Consider the following 25,150-nt stretch of genomic DNA (forward strand, 5'->3'; position numbering starts at 1 on the left):
CATCTCCAATTTAGACTTTTCTAAACATCGATACAGATAATTTGTTTCAGTAACACTTTCAACAAAATGTCTGAGTTTTAAGTTGTCTCCCCTACATGAACTGCATTTATCAAATTTTCATATACGTATGTGCATGTGTACATGTGTGTGTGTGTAAAGATAGCTAGACAGCCAGACAAATAGATAAATGTACATAAACATACATGCAAAAGCACACACACATATTCATATATGAATATAAACATACACATGCGCGCAAACACACGTATATATGTTTGTAGCACTATGGTATATGTTTGTAGTACTATGGTTTTCAATAAACGTTCTCGGGGGAGGGGGCAGTGAACTGGGAGAGGAGGAGGGGTTCTTTGAGACTAATGCTAAGTATGTGCATGTGTGTGTACAATTACACCCTTAGCCAACTGATGTCTCCATTAAATGTGTCTGGGGCCCTTTTGAAAGAACTGTGTGTGTGTGTGTACCTTTAACTGCTATTGGTCAAACCAAGGTCAAGCTCAGTTGTGTTGAAAGAAGGAACTTGGCTTAGAGACAATAACATTTTCTATCAATCTCTTTATACATTCATACTTAAAACACAAACACACATACACTCTCAGATACATACATACATACAATCCTGACAATAACTGGGAACTTCCACAGAAACAGTGATGTTGACAGGTGCTACTTAAGAAGAAATGAAGGTGGTAGAGGCCTGAGGCCTTCAAATGCTGTATGGTATCACTCAGCACTCAGCAAACAAAAAAAAAAGACTATGCATGGATATGTTGCCCGGAAGCTTGAAGAAAACAGTAGAATTGACATGAGGTGCAGCCTCCTTGGACACAAGACCACTACATCACACCATATTTTGAAGGCTATGCATTTGCAATCCAGGAACAGGACATTGCCACAAAGTACCTGGTGAACAAGAGAGACAGTGACGCTCTCGTAATCCCAAGGTGCAACTGTGGAAAACATCACGCATGTGATTAGCAGCTGTCCTAAAATGTCGTCACAGTACTACCTCTCTATGTTGTTACTAAAACAATTTTCAATACCATGCCAACCTTCAGCAAACCGTCTTTTTAGGGATAATATAGGACATTACATACAATAGGCATGTGATTTAGGTAGGGGGATACTTTGGCTGCTATTTTTTGCATGTCGAGCGACCAGGTAGAGGCTCTTTCATTGGTTCAATTGTGTGATGAGATTTTTTTTATACATATATATATGTATATATATCATCGGCAGAAGTTAGAGAGTAAGTCAAAAACTGAGAGTTTCGTGTATTGGCACTTATCAAACATGAACTTGGTCATTGTCACTCTGTAACTTCTGCCTATTATTAATATGTGTTGTGCATATGTATAGATAAACAGTTAGGTAGATAGATAGATAGATAGATAGATAGATAGATAGATAGATAGATAAACAGATGGACATATTCTCATATATGTTGCTATAAAAACATCTCTGGTTCTGAAAGAAGGGTTTTGTTAGGGAAGATTTTCAGTTTCAATTTTTCTGTTGTCGAAGACTCATCGTTTTGTCAATGGACCTGGAAGTTGTCATTTGCAAACAGCAGCAGTAATTTTCTTCAGCTGAACACACGTCATTGAGTGGTTAAAATATGACAACTTTAACACGAAATAACTTCTAAAATACAAAACTTTATCAAAAATGCAAATAGTAAACCCTATTCTACATAACACATTCTACCAGTATCCGAAGTTTCAAAGTGTTTAGTTAAAAAAATTAATTAAAAAATCTGCTCATCAAATTGAATAGATCCAATTTTGGTATATCACTGCTGTCACTTCCAGTCTTTTAGGAACAATTTACTTTCCCTTTTTTACGACAGTAAACTGCATGTTAACCTCAGTCAGTACCATTGATCTCAGTATGTTTTGTTCTTTATTTTATTGACCCCATAAGGATGAAAGGCTAAGTTGGCTTCGACAGGATTTGAACTCAGAATGTAAGCAAATATTGGTTTCAACGACGAGGGCTCCAGTTGATCCGATCAACGGAACAGCTCACTTGTGAAATTAGCATGCAAATAGCTAAGTACTCCACAAACATGCTTACCCTTCATGTAGTTCTCAGGGAGATTCAGTGTGAAACAGAATGTGATAAGGCTGGCCCTTTGAATAACAGGTACAACTCATTCTTGCCACTTGAGTGGAATGGAGCAACGAGCCGCCATACATTGCTCAAGGACACAACATACCACCTGGAATTGAACTCACACGGGAAAGACTTCTACCCGTCACCCCACTATTTTCTCCCAAATTTGTTTCTTTTTTAAATTTTTTTTTTGCCAACCCCTACCCCCGAGTTTCTGGAAAATTGCCAAAAATCGGCATTGTTAAATTTCCACCTCCTCTTTCCCTCCTGCCCCACATTCTTCAATTTTGACTTTTTCCCCAATACTAACTCTAACCCTAAAATCCAAACCCTAACACCCTAACCCTAACAGTAACTACAAAAATGTTTTGAAATTTTTGTCCGAAACATGTCTGTATTTTTCCACATATTTAGAAAAAAAAATTTTTTTTTTTTAATTTTACAAAAATTTTGGGAAATTTGTTTTAAGAATCATAATCTCCGTATTTTTCGGCATATTTTGAAAAAAAAAAAAATTCTGAAAAAAGTAAAAAAAAATGAAGGAAATGTTGGAGGGTGGGATTTAAAAATGCCGATTTTTGCCAATTTTTTTGCAGATTCGTATTCCCCGTAGCCGAAAGGGAGAGGGGGTCGTAAAAACAAAAATTTTTTAAAGGGTGAGGTTTTTTTTAGGGGGACGGGCGAAAGTCTTACCCTCACACGACCTTAACGTGCAAGTAGCTAAGTACTCCACACACATGCATACCCTTCACGTAGTTCTCAGGGAGATTCAGCATGACACAGAACATTCTAACCGCTAACACAATTACAGTAGATTTCAAATCGTAATTTCCGAAATAGTAGCCCGATGCTTTATTCATTCTCTCATAAAAAGATTAAGTGTAAACTTCTATGTGCTGCCACATTCCAGAAGCCAACCAGGGTGAATATAACATTGCAAATATCTATGATAATAAAATGTTCCGGAAGATGTAGTGACGCAATATTTCAAGTATACCTACACAAATGTGCCATCCCACTCGATTTTGTTTCTTGATAATTTCCAGAAAAATGGGTATTTTTTAATGATATTTTCAACAAATACCTTTCAGATGGTATGGATTACGATTACACAAAAATTTAATGTAAAAACAAAAATACTAGAGGGCGTACACGCATACATACAGACACACATCACTTATATATCTACAAAATGAAACTTGAAATTTTGAAAACATGCGATGCGGGGTCAGTATCCACGTTGTACACCTTTTTTTTTTCTTTTTTCTTTAAAGGCATGGCTGTGTGGTGAAAAGTTTGCTTCCCATCCACATCGTTCCGGGTTCAGTCCCACTGCGTGGCACCTTGGGCTGACCAAAGCCTTGCGAGTGTATTTGGTAGACGATAACTCAAAAAGCCCGTCGCGTGTGTGTGTGTGTGTCTCACCACCGCTTGACAACCGGTGTTGGTTTGTTTATGTCCCTGTAACTTAACGCCAAAAAAAGTACTGAGATAGATTCGTTCGACTAAAATCTTTTCCAGGCAGTGCTCTAACATGGCCGCAGTCTAATGACTGAAACAAGATTAAGAAAAGATATAACCGGGATCTACATCATCCGGAAAGGTATTCGAAGAAAATTGCATTTTTTTTTTTCTTTTCTTTTTTCTCACAAGTTGTGAAGAAACAAAGCCGGGATGGGGGACTCACTTGTGTAGAAATGCGAGTATAAATAGGTTTAACAAGAGCAACATCAAGGACCCGGGTCTAAGTTCACTGCAAGTTTATTAATGAAGAAATTGAAGGACCGATCGGATATGACCTTTGTGAAAAGCGGTGACTTCCGGTGGGTCACTGTTGTAAAGTTAATTGTAAATTATTGTAGGCGATGTTAAACCGGTGTAGCTTTGTTAAGTTGTCAGTTGAAAACATATACACCCATAGATATTGGCAACAACAACGAAGCGAGTTGGAAATCCGGAACTTGCGACTTTTACCAATGTCATAGATATAATTTAAAACCAGTTACCATGGATGAAGACCGCATGTACCAGGTACTAAATGATGTCTTCAAACATAAACAATTTAAGTCTGACCTACAGAGGAAAGCTATTGAGACTATCATTAAAGGTATATATTATTATCTCTGACTTGTTTTTCAATACGAAAAAATAACGAACAAAAACAAAACATTCATGTCTGCTGCACACACACTATCTATCTATCTATCTCCATCTCTCTACTACCTCTGTCTATTTAACTATATCTCTTTCTTTCTCTCTTAACTCCCTAGGTCTTGTTAAGTTTTGATTTCAAAACCTGAAAGAGGCATGAAGTGTTTATTGCTTGAACGATCAAAAAATGTGTTCTCCATATGAAAAGAGAAAAAAAAAGAAGCTTGTTTTAGTAATTTAATTTACCAAAAGAGATATTAAAACGGAGATAGAGTTTCTTTTATGATTGTATATTATTTTAAAACAATTCTTGCTAATAATATTTATCAGAAATATTAAAACTTTACAGTTAACGACCTGTACTTCAAGCAAGAGTTGGTTCACCTTTTGCGTTTTGTATTGAAAACTTATGAACTTATTCAGTTAGTTTATTATATTGTGATATATTTAAATACTCCCACGGCCTTTTAATGTGTCTCTCTTTTTAAAAAAATCCCTCTTATGTTTTGCCTCTGAGGTGGATACAACAAGCATTCTTATTTTATTTAAATCTCGACGTTGGATGTTTGTATTCGCCATTCATCATCGCGGAAGTCAAAATAAATACCAGTGATGCACTACTAGCATGATAGCTCTATCCTCCTCCAGAAAATCTGCTTGTACTTGTAAAATGATAGAGTGCTAGTTTAATAATTATTATTTTCCTCTCTGTACGTTCAGATTTCACGGGGTCGATTCATCCTTAGCTGTAATTTGTGGGTAACGATATTTATTTCAGCTAGCTCAGGTCTTTTACGTTTTGAGTTCAAACCCTGCTGAGGTCAGTTTTACCTGTCATCCCTCCGAGGTCGATAAAATTAAGTAGCAGTCACCTACAGGGATCGATAAAATCTTCTAACTCCCTCCCTATACATTTCTGGCTTATATTTTATAAGATCGACAATATAACAGTGTCTCTTATAGTTTCAAGTTTCAGAAAGCGAGCTGTTCTCATGTAGCAGGGTGGGGAACAGTAACAGCACGTTGGTGCGTGGCTTAGGTGTCTAAATATTAAGATAATTGCTTAGTTATAAGGAGGGGGGTTTATTTTTGTTCTGTGAGAAAAGAATGTTCGTGTATATACATGATCACGAATCCACTAAAAATAATTTCAGCTTGTTTGTCTATGTGTGTGTGTGTACACACGTCACTGCGGCTTGTAACTCGAGTTGCATGGTAAACTTTCAGTTTCAATAAACCATACCCTGCGTATATTGAGCACTCTCCCATTCGTTCGGCACAATTCAACGTTTCTGAAACGCACACACACACGAGTGGTTTCCTAGAACAAACAAGCTAATTATAACTCTATACATTATTATAAATATATATATTATTTTTAATCGGTAGAAGTTACAAAATGACTTGAGGGGCGAAAGTTTGGTAAATGCTATGGACGAAACTCTACACCATTGGGTTTACTTCTGCCGATTAGAATAACACACACACACACAGTTTTTCCATATATTCTCCTGTGATGCATCTGGACACATCATTAGTGAGTTTCCTGCATCCATTAAGTGTTTTGGGGTCTTTCAATATAACACGGTCGCCTAGAGTACTCACCCGGTGTTTATTATATGTAATCGTTTACTTGTTTCAGTCATTTGACTGCGGCTACGCTGGAGCACCGCCTTCAGTCGAACAAATGGGCCCCAGGACTTACTCTCTGTATGCTTAGTACTTATTCTATCGCACTCCTTCGCCGAACCGCCAAAGTACGGGGACATAAACACACCAACATCGGTTGTCAAGCGATGGTGGTGGAGGCAAACATAAATACACAAACAAACAAATATATATATATATATATATATATACGACGGGCTTCTTTCAGTTTCCGTCTACCAAATCCACTTACAAGGCTTTGGTTGGCCTGAGGTGCCACACACACACACACACATATATGTATATGTGTGTGTGTGTGTGTGTACTAGATATATAATCGCGCAATCAACTATTTCCTCCTCAAATACGTGTAAAATATTCAACTTAGTTTTTCCAAGAATATAATATTAAAGATAATATAATATAGTATGTAGATTGAAAAATTCCTTGGATTTATATCGAGGAAAAAGAAAACGAAAAATAGCGTCAAAAAGGAAAAGAAGAAATGAAACATAACTTTCATCATCGTTTTATATATATATATATATATATATATATATATATATATATATATATATATATATACATATATATATATATATACATCTTTATTTGTTTCATTCATTAGACAGTGGCCATGCAGGAGCACCGCCTTGAATTTTTAGTCGAATGAATCGAACTTTGTACTTCTCTTTTTAAGTCTGATATCGATTTCTTTTGCCGAACCGCTATGTTACGGGGACGCAAAGACACCAACACCAGTTGTTAAGCGATGGTGAAGAAGCATATATAGACACACTCACACTTGTCTACCAGATCCACTCACAAGGCTTTGGTCGGCCCGAGGCTACAGTAAGGACACTTGCCTCAGATGCCGCACAGTGGGACTGAACCCGCAAACCATGTGTTGGGAAGCAAGCTTCTCACAACACACTCACATCTGTGCCTATATATATATTATTTTTTTTTATTTGCTGGGAACATCGTCTTGAAGGGTATTTAATCGAACAAATCGACCCCAGGGCTTATTCTTTGTAAGCCTAGTACTTATTCTATCGGTCAGTTTTGCAGAACCGCTATGTTACGGGGACGTAAACACACCAACATCGGTTGTCAAGCGATGGTGGGGAGAACAAACACAGACACACAAATATATGCATATATATATAAATATATATAAATATATATATATATATATACACGACGGGCTTCTTTCAGTTTCCATCTACCAAATCCACTCACAAGGCTTGCCCGTGGTGCCACGCACTGGAGGTCTTGTTTCAGTTCCCGTCTACCAATTCCACTCTCAAAGTTTATATGTATTTGTGTTTGTGTGTGTGTATATTGTTCTTGAAAAACACTAGCACAAAATTGTCCAGGAAACTATTTATCTGGTAAGTTTTTTATTCAATTTTGAATTGAATTTGGGAACGTAGAGAGAGACGTGATTAAAACAAGTCAATGACCAGCTCTGATCTAACAGACATATATTCAAAGGTGTGCCAGCCGTGATCATTCCATCGGATTTTTTTTTTCTATAGATAATCTAGGATACCTCTAATCTAATTTTTGTCTTTCTAATACGTTAGAGTGTGATTGAAGAGAGATTTACCTTTTATTTCTAGCAGGTCGACTCTATCTTTTTTTTTTTTTTCCGTTGTTGAAAAGTTTCGCTTTTTTTTTTTTAACTCCGTGGTTTCCCAAGATCCTACTGCGTGGCACCTTGAATGCTTTCTGACATAAGAGTCAGGTCGACATATATGCCTGCTTTGTCAAGATGGATTTGAGAAACGGAAACTATGTGGAAGTCAAGTCGGGGGGGGGGGGTCGTTTCTGTTATTGTTGGGTAGTTGATTTGATTTGTTCAAAGTTTTTTTTATGTATCCGCTCAGTTGCAAGGTTTCAGACTAAGAGTTCGGTCTAAGGTCAAGCCTCGGAATCCCCAGAAAGGCTTTTGGGCACAGCACTTCTTCCTTCAAATGTGATGTAAAAAAAAAGACATCAGGACTCGTGTTACCTCGCATTTCAAAATGAAACGATATGAATGTAAAACAAAACACATCTGAGACACACACACACACACACACACACACACGCGTGTGTGTAGGTGTGTATCTGTGCGTGTGTGTCCAAGTTTAAAGTTTTGGCGGGGGTTTTGTTTTGTTTTTCTCTTTTATTACATACAAGAGAGTAACAACAAAAATGCATGGTAAAAATATGTGAAATAAATATTTATGTTTCCCTATGATGTATGAATAATGCGTATGTGTGTGTGTGTGTTATGTATAAACGTATGTTTCTTTATTCATTTTATTTCATTCTCCATTCTGAAATGCGAGTAATGAGGAAGACGCAACAAAACGCCAATATTGCTGCGGTTCTTCAATCACCCTCATAAATATTTAGTCGTGTGCTCTCTTATTTACGTTAAGTAGCCGCTGCCATATGTTCACCGTTTGGTATATTGAGGCCTAAATACTGTCCACCCCAGCTAACTTTTATTGTACACCTAAGTGGATTCTTAATATATGCTGAAGTAGAATACTGCTCCTCGGTGTAACATGTGCAGAATTCCATATCTCAGTATTCCCATGTTGGAGGTATTTTGAAGTGAAATTACCGTATGGATGTAGTATCAGGCTATCTGCTACAGGGGTTTCGTGGATTCTTTTTTTTTTTTTTTTGTGTGGTGATGGTAGGGGCGGTTGTTTCTTAGTTTTTCATTAATTTTAGTCATTGAATTGCGGTTTTGTGGGCCACTGCCTATATATATATATATGTGTGTGTGTGTGTGTGTGTGTAGAAACAAGCACTCCAGCATGGCCACTTCTCTCAAGCTGAAACTAGTAAAAATATGTATGTATACACACACAAACTGGAACTTAATTTGTCTGTCGAACCTCTAACTTATAGGTCATAAAGAGATGCAGTTTTAGACCATTTTAAACAAATACAAACACACACACATATCTATCAAGCTGATGGTGAGCTCTATTGTTGTATGTTCTATTTCAAGAATGACGAAAGCTATGATAACAGAACCTCTACTCTTTGTAAAAAAAATTATCAGCTTTCGGGAAGGTTACATTGGCCTAGAGTGGAGGTAGTGGTATATTCACGTGAAGTTGTAAGGGAGGGAGGGATGGTTTTACTCATCTGAAGTTGGGAGGGTGAAGTTACACTTAAAGCTGAGCCCAGCTTGATCTATACTGGGAATGTTGAGCGATAAAACTAAATGCTATATTTATGTAGCTTATTGCTATTTATCTTGCTCAGTTTACATTAGGTGTGGTGGTGATAATAGGGGATAATAAGATTTTTCTCATTGAGACAAAGTTGTGAATTTTTGTCGCCTCCCTGGCACTTGTGCCAGTGGCACGTGAAAAGGCATTCTAGCGAGATCATTGCCAGTGCCGATGGACTGGCTCCTGTGCAGGTGGCACGTAAAACACACCATTTCGAGCATGGCTATCGCCAGTACCGCTTCACTGGCCCTCGTGCAGGTGGCACGTAAAAGCACCCACTACACTCTCGGAATGGTTGGCGTTAGGAAGGGTATCCAACTGTAGAAATTCTGCCAAATCAGATTGGAGCCTGGTGTAGCCATCTCGTTTCACCAGTCCTCAGTCAAATCATCCAACCCATGCTAGCATGGAAAGCAGACGTTAAACGACGACGACGATGATGATGATGATTTACTTTATCAATGACAGAGCGATGGGATGTTAGGGACAGACAGTGCCTCTAGTAGGAGTCCAATCAGTCTGTTTTCAGAACAGTTCATCTGGCTCTAGTCCTTACCTTTTCCTCCATGAGTTATGTGCATCCAGCAGTATTGGAAGTTCAGCTAAACTGGATTACGAGAAGCCAGCAAGTTTTAAAACCTTTTTAAAATTCATTAAGATTTTGTCATCCCGTGAAAGGAACCCAACCATCTGTGGTTGAATTTCAATGGACAGAGTAATGATATCTGTTTCTTTATTGCTCATAGGGGGCTACACATAGAGAGGACAAACAAAGGGATTAAGTCGATTACATCGACCCCAGTGCATAACCGGTACTTATTTAATCGACCCCAAAAGGATGAAAGGCAAAGTCAACCTCAACGGAATTTGAACTCAGAACATAATGGCAGACGAAATACCGTTAAGCATTTCGCCCGGAAGTGCTAACGTTTCTGCCAGCTCGCTGCAGAAGGATGATGGGATGCTTGCCTCAGGCAGAGAGACACATAGACTGCTCTAGACATCCCATTGTACCCCTGATACATTGCCACATCATATATATATATATATATATATATATATAGATAGATAGATAGATAGATAGATAGATATACATACATACATACATAGGTGCAGGAGTGGCTGTGTGGTCAGTAGCTTGCTTACTACATGGTTCTGGGTTCAGTCACACTGCGTGGCACCTTCGGCAAGCGTCTTCTACTATAGCCTTGAGCTGACCAAAACCTTGTGGAAAAAAGAAAAAAAGAAAACAAGAAGTTCATTGTGTGTATATATATATATATATATATATATATATATATGCGAGTAAAAATAAATACAAAAAAAGGTGGATTTTTTTGTATGATTGTGTATAGAGGAATATATTATTTTGCTTAAAAGAGTTCCAACACTGTCTGTTTTTTATGTTTTATTTATATTCCTGCAGAACTAATGTGGGGTATAGAATATGGAATATACAATATATAATATAATATACAATATATAATATAAAATAAAATAAAAATGGATGGCACCATGAAATAAAGTATTGAATGTAGATGAAATATTGAGTGTTCAATATAAAGGATCAAATATATAAATATATAAATATAAATATATATATATAAAGGCAACTCGAGTTTCAGGGCTATTTCCCTTCGTCATGGCCGGTATGACAGTCTTTATATATATATATACACACACATACACATATATATACATATGTACATGTGCATGTGTTTGTTTCTGTCCCCCCACCATCACTTGACAACCGATGTTGGTGTATTCACCTCTGGGTAACTTACCATTTTAGCAAAAGAGACCTATAGAATAAGTCCTGGAGTCAATTTGTTCGACTAAAGGCAGTGCTTCACAGTCAAATGACTGAAACAAATAAAAGAATATATATATATATATATATATATATATATATGTCTGTGTGTGTGTGTATACACACACATGTATATAATGTATAGATAAACACATGCACACATACACCTGTACATAGATTTCATTTACAAACACAAAGCTTCAGATTTTAAAGGAATGTAACAAGGACACCATGTGATGTCCCTAGGTTGCAGACACAAGATTGACCTTGGAACTTACAGTATAAAGAACATTATACTTACAGTATAAAGAACATTGAATAGTTTTGTCTGTATTTAGTGACATGTGATGCCTGATGTTTAGTTATTAGTACTCTAATTAACATATGATTATAACTGGTGCAAAAACATCCTTATGTTGCAATCCTTGCTCTACACATGTTACATTGAAGTAGCTTCTCATAATGTCCTGCTATGTAAGTCTAAGTATTTCTTTAAGGAGAAATGTAAATAATGATTGTGATGATTTGTTTTCCCCCAAGGATATTAGGGGCACAAATAAAGGGAAATCATACCAGAAAGTAGTTCGTGATTCTAGGTCTTCAAGAACTTAGCTATTATTTATGATATTTTATTTAGCTATTAATCATGGAATGGTTTTTATTCAACCATGTCTCCTAACGAGACAACTGCAAGAGAAGTACATAGCTCAGAATAAGCCCTTATACATAAAATTCATTGAACTGAGAAAAGCCTTTGAGTGAATCATTCACTTTGTGATCTGGTAGTCATCCACTAAGAGTGGATGAATGGCTTGTGAGGGCCGTACAAAGCATGTAGAAAAGTCCAATCAAGAGTAAGTTCAGTGATGGATTTAGTGTGTAGGTCAGGATTCATCAGAGCTTAATTTTCAGTTACTTCTTGTTCCTTATGGGTATTCCAAGCTATAACAGGAATTTACAATCAGCTTCCATTGGGAACTCCTGGTTGCTCACTGCTTTGCTCATCTAGCTGAATCTGTAGAAGAATGGAAGCAAGACTTGGAATTGAAAGGCCTTAAAAAAAAAGTAAAAAAACAAAAGGAAGACAGGGCCCTTACAGTACCAAAGAAATGGCCATGATCTGCCTGAAGAAAAGGAATCAGAAATTTCATATGATGTTCTCAGTATAAACAATGGACATACAAGAGGTGTAGTGGGATCATAGATGGGCTAACAGAAGGTAGATTCTATATGCAGCAGGTGCACTAAGGCAATAAGCATGAAAAACACTCAGAAAATAGATTTTCTCAAATGCCTGGTTGGCACTAGAAATAGTTGATTGTTACAAAGAATAAGTCCTGGGTTGATTGCTTCGACTAAAGGCAGTGGCCACAGATCCAGCATGGCCACAGTTAAATGACTGAAACAAACAAAAGAATATGTGCATGACATAGTAATTTGATATCAAGAATAACTGCGTATGACCTTGCAGGTGGGGCACAGAATTTTCTTCAGGTCGAGCTGCCCACCCCACTCAAAAAATCCCTGAATAAGGGTTGTTTGAGGATGTTGAATGTAACACCCACATTTCCAAAAGTCAATTATCCAAATCCCAAAAAATTCCTCTCAGGTCGATAAGCTTTGATCTTGAGCAACTAAGTTGAAACTTTTATTCTCTGCCTTTAGCCCTGAGCTTCATAGCCACTGATTGGTGTGTTTCTGGTCAACATCAGTTTGTTTGCTACAGGCCACATATTTGCCTTGCAGAAGTTTCTGCTACCACCTACTAGCCAATTGCTCACATGCTTTTTTTCTTTGCCATTGATTTTATTTTCTTTGCAACAACAGTTGCCACATTTCCTTCTGGCTGTTCATCCTAGGTAACATTTCTTGAAATCAGTAGCAAATTTTTTGGTTCCCCTTCAAGATAGAATGAAGCTTCTTACACTTTGCATAATTTTCAATGAATTTTAGTAACCAAGCGTTAGTTATTTCAAGATGTTTGGTCAGTCCAGTTGTGATGATGATGATGATGATGATGATTATTATTATTCAGTAGTTTTATTTTTATAGCGTGCTTTCACTTCACTACCGAGCGCAGCTCTGTGTGCCTTGGGTATGTGCTGTGGTTTGCTGTGATGCTCTTATGGTTACAGTATTGAAAGTGTTTTTCATAGGATGTGTGCAGTGCCCAGTAGTGCAATTTTCTGTATGTTAAATATATTTGTAAAGTCCTGTATTATTATTATTACTATTATTATTATTTCAGGAAAACAAGATGTTTTCATTTCTATGCCCACAGGATCTGGCAAATCACTATGTTTCCAGTTACCTGGTATGTACAAACCTGGGATTTCTGTGGTGGTTTCTCCACTGCTGGCTCTCATCGAAGACCAAATTGACCATTTACGCAACCTTGGAATCCGTGCAGTTACTATCAACTCCAAACAAACCATGACCGAGAGAAACCGAATCACAACTGACCTTAACCGACCAAAGCCAAAAGCCCGTTTCCTCTACATCACTCCTGAGCAAGCTTCCACTGCATTTCTGCAACAACATCTCTACAGCCTCAACCATGCCAACCTCTTGAACTATTTCATTATTGATGAAGCCCATTGTGTATCACAGTGGGGTCATGACTTTCGTCCAGATTACCTTAAACTTGGCCAGTTAAGGGCCAATAAAATTCCTAATGTTCCCTGCATTGCACTAACTGCTACTGCAACTGCGCAAGTAACAAAGGACATTGTAAAATCTCTGGCGCTTCGCAAACCTTATGCGTCTTTCAAAACTAGTTGTTTCCGCCCAAATTTGTTCTATGAAGTAAGAATGAAAGAAACCTTGGATGATCCTTTCAAAGATATCCTGGATTATGTATGTACAAAGTTTGGTGAACCACCTGACAACAACATCTGGAATGAGAATGGTGCTGGCATTATATATTGCCGTACTAGAGACACGTGTGATGAACTAGCTGTTCGATTTCAAAAGAGTGGAATACCTACGAAAGCTTATCATGCTGGACTACGAGGTAACTTTGTACACTTTTTCAAATCTTCAACTGGATGTTTCCATTTCCATGCCCACAGGATCTGGCACATTTTTTGCACATTTCTCTGCATGTTTTGTGTCTTTATTTTCCTTTTCAAGCATTTCTTGATTTGTTTTATTTTTATTTTTCTACAAATTCAATTACTGTTTTACATGTTCCAGCCCCAAAGCTATTGCCATACTGGAGAAACCATTTTTTTTTTTTGCCTGTTATTATTTCTCCATTGCTAGCTTATGCAGAATGCTTTTACATTCGGCCATCTGTTGTTGCTTAGTCCCAGGCAGGTCAGCACTCTACTCAAGCAGTTATGACCATTCTGTTATATTTCCAGCTATAGTATATCGAAGAGCATAACATTTAATGTGTCCTTTTTGCTAAGATATGAGTAGTTTGAAGAGAATTTGGCTTCTCTTTCTAACAAGTCAAGCAATCATATTGAAGCTTTCTTGTGGTTTCACAGCTGGACTCTTGTTATGCCACTAATTGTCCAACTACAAAGTAGAAATATATACTTTGTTCAGAGACAGAATATAATGGCTGAAGTAGGGTTTGAGCCTGTGACCATGTGGTCAAACTTCCAGCTGAGAGTGACTTTACCTTTCATCCTTTTGGATATCAATTTGACACTAAACTCGGCTTGCGAAGACCTGTTGGGGCAAGCGAAAGCAACAGCGTCACCTTCCTGACACTTGTGCCGGTGGCACGTGTAAAGACATTCGAGCGAGATCGTTGCCAGTGCCGCTGGACTGGCTCCTGTGCAGGTGGCACATAAAGTACACCATTTTGAGCATGGCACGTAAAATCACTCTCGGAGTGGTTGGCGTTAGGAAGGGCATGCAGCTGTAGAAACTCTGCCAAATCAGATTGGAGCCTGGTGTAGCCATCTGGTTCGCCAGTCCTCAGTCAAATTGACCAACCCATGCTAGCATGGAAAGCGGACGTTAAACGATGATGATGATGAATTACCAGCTGATATCAATAAAATAATTACCCCCTCCCTTGAAATTGGTGGCCTTGTGTCAGAATTTGAAACCGATATTTATGCTTCTTCCCTAGAGCACTCGCTACTTCTATCAGAATTTGTTTATGACATTACATGTATCTAATGTAGTTTATTGCATTGTATTTCAGAGGTTGACCGATTGCAGATCCAAGTTGACTGGATGGAAGGCCGCATCCCATTGATTACAGCTACCATCAGTTTTGGCATGGGTATTGATAAACACAATGTCCGTTTTGTTGTTCACTGGACCTTACCAAAGACTATGTCTGGTTATTACCAAGAGTCTGGCCGAGCTGGTCGTGATGGCCAGCCTTCTTATTGCTGTCTGTATTACTCTCGCCGTGACCGAGATGCTATATCTTTCCTCCTGAAGCAGGAAGCGACTAGGAGGAATGCTCGCAACCAAGAAAATTGCATGAGAAAATCAGCAGAGACTAATTTTGAGATAATGGTTAAGTACTGTGAACTACCACGTTGTCGGCACCGTGTGATAGCAGAGTATTTTGGTGATGAGAAACCAAACTGCCAGAAGCAATGCGATTATTGTAAAAACTCAAGATATGCTGACAAACAAGTACAGAACCTTTTGCAGGGTAGTTATGGGAAGTGGTGCCGAAATGAATATGGAAGTACGAGGATGGTCAAAGAATCAACAGAACCAGACGAAGAGCTTTATGGTGGTGGACGGCTTGGTCAGCAGAAGGATTTCAAAGAGTACTATGGCGAAGAGAGTGGTGAAAATTCCGACAATGAGAATGAAAATAACAAAAAGCAATGTAAGAATTTTATATTGAATGAATTAAAAAAGCGTAAAACTGCTCCATCTATTGTACATGAAGAGGAAGATGATACACCAGTTATTCCTGCTGATTGTCCACTCCGAGATCCTTCAAATGACAGAATTCCACGACTAAACTTTCAAATCCGGATGTACTGTTTTGAGAAATTGAAATCTGCATTGTGCAACAACTTTAATAAATATTTTGCAGATGTCCCTCATAAATTAAGGGATGGAGAATTTCAAGTTCCAATTTGTTGTGCAGATTTGGAATTTGAGGTGTTCAAGGCCAGTAAGTTTGCAAATCTTTACAAAGCAGCTATTTTTAAAAAAGAATTTGAGATAAAGAAACTCACTGAATGTAAAAACCTTCATTCAAGCTTAAAACCCCTTTGGGCCCCGGACTCTAGTGGAATCAGCTCAGATGAAGATAGAAAGGGCCCAGTTAAGAACAAGAAAACATTAGCAAAGGACACAAGTAGTTCAGATGAGCAGAAGCATCGTAGTAGTACCCCAAGAAAAGAGAAAGATAAACACACAGTAGAGACTACACAGAATGAATCGACATCATGTTTAACAGATCAAAGTTCAGACGAAGAGAAATCAGATTCCTACTACATAGCCTCTACTGAGGATCAACAAGTGGAAGAGGAAATTAGTGAATTGGAAGAGGAAAATATGACTGAATCACCTCTGCTAGTTGATGATCCTGAGTCAACTGGCCTTACCACTACAGATGAAGAGGAAGATGTAGAGGTTGAGCTAGCTCTTTTCACACCTCTTAATTCAGTTCTATGCCAGTCTTCAAAGCAGTTTTCTGAATTCAAAAAAATCTCTTCAAAGCATTCAAAGAAAAAAGACAGTAAAAGTACCAAATCTTCCAGTGCAGCAGAAAATTTTAGTAATTCATTTCAAGAGGCTTTAAATTCTCCGGAAAGTTATAAAACTTCCAAGAAACCAAGTAAACATAAACATTCTTCCTCCCCTTCTAAAAAGTCACCTGATTCTTCTAAAGCTAGTTCTTCTAAAACGTCTTCTAAAACCACAGCTAGAATACTTAAGGATGAAAAGAAAGAAAGTTCCATCAAAATACCTGATAAGTTATCAAACAGTATTATTTTGATATCTGATGAGGATGAATATACAGAAAGTGTTCCAGTTAAGAAACCTACATCATCCTTTGGTAAACATGAGGAGCCTTTTCACAGAAAGTCAGAAAAACATGTTCGAAAGTCATCAACAAAAGCTAAGCATGCTAAAAGAGTCGAGGAATATTTCAGTAGCACGGGTTTGACTTCTGATGAAGACGATAAGATTACAGAGACAGTTCTTGTAAAAAGTCCTGTTCCAGTATTTAAAAAAGAGGATAATTTTCATGAAAAGCTTGAAAAAGCCACAAAAGTTTCAGAGTTACTATCAAGAGTCAAAAAAGATAAAAGATTTGATAAAGATTTAAATAGCTCAGGTCTGACATCTGATGAAGATGATAAAGCTGCTGAGAAGGTTCTGGGAAATAGTCCTGAATTAGTGATCAAAAAAGATTGTTTTAACAGGAAGTTAGCGGAATCTGTGAGCCCCATCAAATCCCCATCAAGAACAAAGAAGGAGAAAGGGTCAGAAAAACGTTCTAGCAGTGAGAAAAAGAGTAAGCACAAAAGATTATTGGATGACAATCTAACAAAAGATTCTCATAGTTCTAAGGTAAAGGAAAATAAAACTGATGTCATGGAAACAGAATTTGTCGCATCATCATCACCATCATTATCATCACCATCATCTTATAAAGTCAACAAACATAAAATTAAGGAAAAGGATCCTCTAAAACATAAACATAAACGCCAGAAAACCGAAAGTAGCCATTTCCAGAATGTGGTTTCATCCATTGAAGAGCAAATGTCCAGTAGTGAAGAGAAAAAAGGAAAAGAACTGGAAGTGAGTATGAAACCAAAGGAGTTTCATAAAAAAGTGATAGTCTTTGATCACCAAGGAACATCAAATGTCCCCAAAACTAATTCTAAGCGAAAACAAAGTCGGTGGGATGAACCAACTAATGAAACAACAAACAAAACTGATTCTGAAAACGTTAATCAGAGAGAAAACGGAACTTTATTTCCTGATTCCACAACAACAGAAGCAGTAATTGTTGAGAGAACTACTGTAATTCCACCAGACGACGGGTGGATGGAAGTGGTGAGAAAGAACAAAAAGTCAAGTGGGGCAAAATTTGAAGGAAACCTAAGCAATACAGATTTAAGTCATAAGGTAATTGTGCAAGAGAAAGAATGCAGTGCCAAAGTGCAGAAGAATTTGTCTTGTAGCTCTAGCAATAATACAGGAAGTACTATCCCTAACAGTCACGAGATGAAAAAAGCTGCCAATCTTATTGTCCATTATTTAAATCCTTACTATAAAAATGGCAAATTTGCCTCACGAGAACTCTTTAAAATGGTTGCCAAATTACTTACTCAGCGATTTGTAAGGCAATCCAATACCAATGCAGAAAATGCCAAAGAAATAGCAAAAAAACTTACTTCTAATTATTTCAGAAGACATTCACTAGTTACGTCTGCTGAAGATGTGTCTGATATGGAGACGTGAATCAAGGCGATATTTTTTCAATAGCTTCTGAAATACTAACCAAAAAATACTCCTCCTTTTCCTCCTCCATTTCAACTTACCCCTTCTCTCTCAACAGTGCCTCCCTTTTTAACACCTCTTTGTATCTTACTTTAAGGAACCTTTTCTCTTATTCTACCAAAACATAACTACCATTGTATAATAACTTCTCTCACATCTAGGCTGGGACTTCACCTTCAATTACTGGTATCCAACAGATATATATATATATATATATATATATATATATATGTATGTATATATAAACACACACATACACACACACACACACACACACACTTACATAGGTATTTTAAGCAGCTACCAGTCTGTTCAGTAAAATCTCCTTTTCTCCTTTATCAAAAGATCTTTCATTCTTAGTCACTCATTATGTTGTGTTCTTTTGCCCTAACCTGTTATCTCAAATGGACCCTGCTCTTCTCAATGCCAGTACTCTACTTCTATTTTTTTTTTTTTAACCCATCTATTGTGCTCTACATTTTCTTTTTCCTATCAGACTTAAGTTCTTCATCCCAGGAGGAACTTTCTTTTCTGTCTCCATCTATTCCTGCAATGCATGTCTTTAACATTTCCAGTTTCCCATCAGTTACACACACACACACTCTCTCTCTCTCTCTCTTACACTTGCATACGTACACCTACACTCACACACAGTCTTCTACAAGATCTCTCTCTGGCTATAGATAAGTCCTTTCCTATTCAGACTTAGATATTGTTGTTATTGTTGTTGCAGGATCAGTAGAATGCTGAATTTAGTTTTGTCGCTCTGTTATCTGAGTTCAAACACTACCAGTGTTGATTTTGCATTGCAACCCTCTGAGTTCCATAGAAAAATAAATAAATAAAAATAATCTTTTCTATCATAGACACAAGTCCCAAAATTTTGGAGGAGTTCAATTAATTATAATGATTTCAATACTTGTTTTGTTGACCCCCGCCAGTAAAGGATGAAAAGCCAAGTTGACCTTAGCAGCCTTTTGATAAAATAGTGTCAATAAAGTCCTATGGTCAATAAGTATTGAAAAAATTTCCTCCTCTCGCTGCAATTTTGAGGTTATTCAATATTGTCAACCTCAGAACTTGATATTTTATTTTGATTCCAAAAGGATGAAAGACAAAGCTAATTTCGCCATGGTCAGCTTTGCTTTTCATACTTTCATGGCCAATAAAATAAAATACAGACTGTCCTCATTTAACGACCGAGTTACGTTCCAACAGCCCCGTCGTTAAGCAAATTCGTCGTTAAACGAATATTCATAGGGTACGTATTTTTTTTTTATAGGTATAGTGTACTATACGTACATATAAGAACAGAATACCGTACTGTATAAAGTATATGCAGTACAGGGCCAAGAATCACTAACATAAATTGTTGAAAAAGGAATAAGTAACAGTAAGATTATCACAAGGAAAACCTTAAAAGTTAGGATATGGATACTGCATTATTGTAGCTCAGACAACGTAAGTATGTTTGTGATTCCAGGCCGAGTACATAATAAGATGCCTAATAAACTTTTCTCAGGATTATATAGAAAAGGTGAAAAGGTTTAAAGGGAACTCAAACATAATAAATTCGTTTTACTTTGGATAAAGATTACAAAAGCAACTCATTCTTGACATCAAAATGCATGAAAAATCCCGTCAGTGTTGTTTGCTTTGTTATCTTCTTTTTTTTCGTCATAAATTTCTCGATAACATCAGAAAAATTCAGTTGTCTGCCTTTCCACTTTGGAAAATCGCTCAAAATTTGGATCCATTGCTTCAAATTCTATTTTGTAAAATACGTAATGATGGCTCGTAAAGTTTGTCATAACTCCGAGTGGTCGTTAAATAGGTAGGTTGTTAAGTGAGGACAGTCTGTACCTGCAAAATACTAGAGTCAGTGGTCCCCTCCAAATTTCTGGCCTTATGCCTACATCAGAAGCCATTATTACAACATCATTCTACAGAATATAGTGTTTGGGTTTTTGTCATTTTACAAGGTGAATTTTATCTTCCTATTTTTCAGATGTTGATAAAATAATTACAAAGTACCAAAGACATATTGGGGTTAATTTAATCAAATGCATCTTTCATATTAACAGCTGTGATGTTGTGCCCATGGTAGAAAGAGATGGCAGATTAGAGCATTGGTTCAAATTCTGTAGAGGCCAAGTTTACCCTTCATCCTTTTTTAAAGTCAGTATAATCAACAAACCTCCTAAAATTGCTGGTTTTGAGCCAAAATTTGAAACAGTTATAAAAGGTGGTGAGCTTATAGAATTATACCCATGCCAGACAAAACACTAAGTGGTATTTCTTCTGCCACCAAGGTCAACTTTGCCTTTCATCCTCAAGGGGTTGATAAAAATAAAGTACCAATCAAGTCCTATACCATTTGATGTAATCAACATGCCCCCACCCTTCAAGATTATTGGCTTTGTACCAAAATCTGAAATTTTTATTATTATTATGACAAGGGTGGTGGGTTGACAATCATTAGAGCATTGGAAAATTGTCTTATAATATTTGATCCTGCTCTTTATGTTTTGATTTTGAATCCAACCAAGGTGAACTTTGCCTTTAATCCCTCCAGGTTTGATGAAATAAAGTACCAGTCAAGTACTGGAGTCAGTGGTATTGACCTGCCCCTCTCCTCAAAATTGCATTCCTTATGGTTACATTGCAAATTATTTAAAGGTGATGCGATGGCAAAGTCAGTAGGGTGTCAAACAAAGTACCTTGTGAAATTTGCTTCAGCTCTTCACATTCCAAATTCAAAACACTGGTCAGCTTTGCCTTTTATTCTTCTGGCACTGATAAAATAGAGTACCAGTCTAGTACTAGATTCAATCTTATCGATGAAACTCCTACCCACAAAACTTTAGGGCAGTAGACTGGAAGAACCATTAAAACATCAGACAAGATGTCATGCAGTATTTGTTCTGGTTTTTCACACTCTGACTTCCAATCCCCATAAAGTCAACTTTCTCTTTCCATTCTTCCAAGATTGATAGAATATAGTATCAGTCAAATTTAGTCGACTGACTCCCTCTCCAAACTTCTGACTTTGTGGTTATGTTAGAAGTAAATACTGTATCATTAGCACTGTCACATTCCTAAAGACCGGGTTATTGGACTTCCTCGTGCAAAACAGCAAGAACCCCATGAAATAAACAAGCATATCATTAGCTTATTGTGTAAAATTAAATTTTAATTAAAGCAATAACCTGTGTTAAATCACTCTAGACCTTCATGAGTAAGGTTTAAAAATGACATTGTGAATGAGAGGCGGGAATCCTCTAAAGCAACCAAGACTGAAAATAACCTCTGCTTCTTACCCTTGAGATTTCTTTTCACTCACTCATTCTCTCTCTAATTTTTCACATAGTCTTCTTTCCTTTACCTCTCTTTGTCTTTTCCCCTGTATCTCTCTTCTTCCTCCGTTATTTAGTTCTCTTATCTGTCCATATATATATATATATATATATATATATATATATAATCATTCATACATATATATCTTATTTTAATTTAAAGTTATTTATTTTCCAAAGATGGTCATAATTTTTATTTTTTTAAAGACCCTAACATTGAATGTAAAATCACCCCACTCCTTTTCTCCCATCTTCCCCCCCCCCATACACACACACACACTTTTTTTTCCCCCATGTTAGAACTATCATTCCTGTTTGTATTTCTACAACTTCTTTGCCCATCTGCAAAAGATATACAACAAAGGAAAAAACTAAGGGCAAGACCTTAAAAGGAACTTTTTTTTTCTCTTATGAAAGAGATTTATTAAAACAATAAAACAGCTACAAATTTCAAACTGAATTGCATTCATGTTGTTGTTATTGTTTAGCTATCATGAGTGGTGAAGAGACAGCTAGTAAGTCATTAAATGGTAGCACAAAATGCTTTGTAGTATTTTTTCCAATATCTCGTGTTTTGAGTTCAAATCCTACCAAGAGCAACTTTACTTTTCGTACTTCTGGGGTCAATAAATAAAGGACTAGTCTAGAGTGGTGATCTGAAAACATTTGTCAGGTGGGGTCCCTTGTGGTAGTTGTTCTGGTTCTTTGTATTCTGTGTTCGAATCCTACAATGGCCTGCTAAGATGCTATACTTAATCTGTTGCTCAGTTTAATACCACTACATGGCCCCTCGGTTCCTTTAGCAAATCTATTTAAAGTGTGTCAAGGTCTCAGCTTTACAACTATTATAACTTAACTGTATCCATAAAAGATTAGTGCTATTTGTGTAGTTTAATCGTTTAAATTTATTTACAAGTCTAAAAAGATGGAATCTTCTAATACTTGTGTAGCATTTCTTTTCTTTCCTTTTCTGCGTGTTTTATTACGTAGAGGATATCACTGAAAAACTAGTTAGAAAAGTTACTTCTGATGTGGCATTAGTTGCTACTTGAAAATTCTATGTTTTTCATTAATTTGTAATAAGTTATATTACATATATCAATGGTAGGAAAGACTCGTGAATACATGATTACATTTTAACAAAACGAAACGACTATATATATATATATTTATATAATTATAAGATCTGGTAATTAGTCATATATTAATATATTAATTAATATCGATTAATTATCAGGGGGCCAGCACATTTAAAGAATCAAAGAGATTCAGAAATATTATCTGCAATCTCAGGGGATTAAGGTACATTTTAAAAATAACGTCGACCACTAACGTGGACAATTAATGCGCTAGAAATAGATCACATTTTGTGTCTATTAAGACCTAAAAAGTTCTCAACATGAAATATGCTGGTATGCTGCTATATTTCATGTTGAGAACTTTTTAGGTCTTAATAGACACAAAATGTGATCTATTTCTAGCGCATTAATTGTCCACGTTATTTTTAAAATATATATATATATAGAGAGAGAGAGAGAGAGAGAGAGATCTGTCCTGAGTTTACATCAGTGTCACCGGTTGTCGAAATTAGGCAATGTGAAGCCAAGCTAGTATTCAGATGGGCGATTGCCTGAGAGGGGGCTTGAAAATCTCGAGGGAACCATTTTCCTTGCACCGTTATTAATATTTACTATCGCACGTTCTATTTAAAAGTAAGCATATATAACAAGTTAATGACTGAAGGGATGTAACTCTGGTAATTTATTCAATTCATACGTAGTTGAGTGTATGTCTATCTATATTCTGCAGATAGACATATACTAGCAGAGGAAAATGGAATTGTTAAATAAGAAAATATAGGTAAATTTTTACACAAGATATTTACTTGAAATACTATAGCAGACACGAACATATCATTACAAATATATATGTATATATAATAAAGATATAAACATGCTATGAAAATACACAAACGATTAGGCGTCGGAAGTTACCTTGAGAAATGAGGACGGGCGAGATATTTTTTATAAAGGTGGGTGGGTGAATGGAATTTGATATTTTCACCAAAAACCACTTTGTCTAGTGTGTATATGATGTTTTGTATGAATGTGTTTGCGTGCATGTAGGTGCTTTAATGTGATGTGCTAGTTGCATATATTTGTATGTGTATATTTTGTGAAGAGAAAGGGGTTACATTAAGAAATAATGTCGTGACTAGCAAAGGACATATTGTTACGTAAGCCATCACATATTGGTGATATAGTCTGTAAGATATGTAAATTGATGATAAAGAGACAAATGTGGACAGAATTCGTTCACACAAGAAAAACCTACAAATAATTTATGAATATATAAACCATAAAAATATTTAATAATCTCAACATCTAAGAGAAACTGCAACAAATAGCATATTGTTACCAGGTTGTAATTTAGCCCTGATCGAGCAGGATTCTGAGCAAAGGCATTCCACCCGCGACCATCCAGGATCAATGGTTACATTATTAATAATAATCGTATCTTTTTTTTTTTTTTTTTTTAAAGACAACAAGGGTGTAATTTGCGGATACGGGACAAATGGCTCCCTGGGTCGTTCTGTTTTTGCTGTCGTTTAGGTGGTATTAATTGTAAAGTTTTCTGTTTGGTTAAATTATAACAGTTGTTGTGTTGTAATTTTAGAGGTCTTTAAGTGAGAAAGAAACTCCACAGGAACAACTTTGGTCTGCCTGTGGGTTTTTAGCAACAGTAAACGAGCTGCGAATTAATTCTTCTACGTAGTCTATGGTGGAACCTTGCAAGAACGTTAGAGAATCGCTGTCGATGATGACTTTCACACCATCTTTCTCAAACACTTTGTCATCATTTTCGATGCTTTCAACAAGATCGAATTTGGTCTGGAATCCAGAACAACCGCCGCCTTCCACAGAAACACGTAATATAGAATCGTCACCGAGTTTTTTAAGTCTGCTAACACAGGAGTCAGTTATGATAACTGTATTTTCGTGGTCGTTCGATTTATTGAGTGTAACAGAGGCATCAGGCACAGAGGATTGAGCTAACCGCGAAGAGGATTTTAAAATGAACGAGGTTTGGTCAACTAAAGGCTTTACAATAAAACGACTCGCAGACTTGAGGAAGAGAGCCATGTTGTTTTGGTTGGGATACTTATGTATTTTATGACAGAAGAGAGGTCAACAAGGGAATTAATTGACGAGCCGGTTAAAACGTTTAGTGGCTTTCTCCGACTCATTACGTTTTGAGTTCAAATAAAGCTGAAGCTTTCTTTATCGTTCATCCTTTCGGGGTCGATAAAATTAGTGCCTCCCTCAAAGATTATCACAATAAATTTGCATTTATGT

The 25,150-nt window shown here is 36.7% G+C and overlaps 2 protein-coding genes and 1 long non-coding RNA gene across 3 annotated transcripts in view; 1 reads left to right on the forward strand and 2 right to left on the reverse strand.

Annotated features, from left to right (window-relative positions):
• LOC106878615 (uncharacterized) lies at positions 1-22,259 on the forward strand. Its single transcript, XM_014927890.3, has 3 exons — positions 1-4,240; positions 13,235-13,999; positions 15,152-22,259. Exons 1-3 carry the CDS (start codon positions 4,141-4,143, stop codon positions 18,397-18,399), a joined length of 4,113 nt encoding a protein of 1,370 aa, XP_014783376.1. The 5' UTR covers positions 1-4,140; the 3' UTR covers positions 18,400-22,259.
• The window catches only part of LOC149131696 (uncharacterized), a 23,143-nt gene continuing 9,857 nt past the window's right edge, over positions 11,865-25,150 (reverse strand). Inside the window, exon 3 of the long non-coding RNA XR_016237672.1 lies at positions 11,865-12,001. This is a non-coding gene — a long non-coding RNA (uncharacterized LOC149131696). The remainder of the gene's footprint in view (positions 12,002-25,150) is intronic.
• Positions 23,529-24,978, reverse strand: LOC106878612 (iron-sulfur cluster assembly 2 homolog, mitochondrial). The gene has a single exon (XM_014927883.3). The coding sequence runs from the start codon at positions 24,935-24,937 to the stop codon at positions 24,467-24,469; it is 471 nt and encodes a 156-aa protein (XP_014783369.1). The 5' UTR covers positions 24,938-24,978; the 3' UTR covers positions 23,529-24,466.

The sequence above is a fragment of the Octopus bimaculoides genome, chromosome 20 (genome assembly GCF_046866305.1).
Source record: "Octopus bimaculoides isolate indiv1 chromosome 20, ASM4686630v1, whole genome shotgun sequence".
Lineage (NCBI taxonomy): Eukaryota > Metazoa > Mollusca > Cephalopoda > Octopoda > Octopodidae > Octopus > Octopus bimaculoides.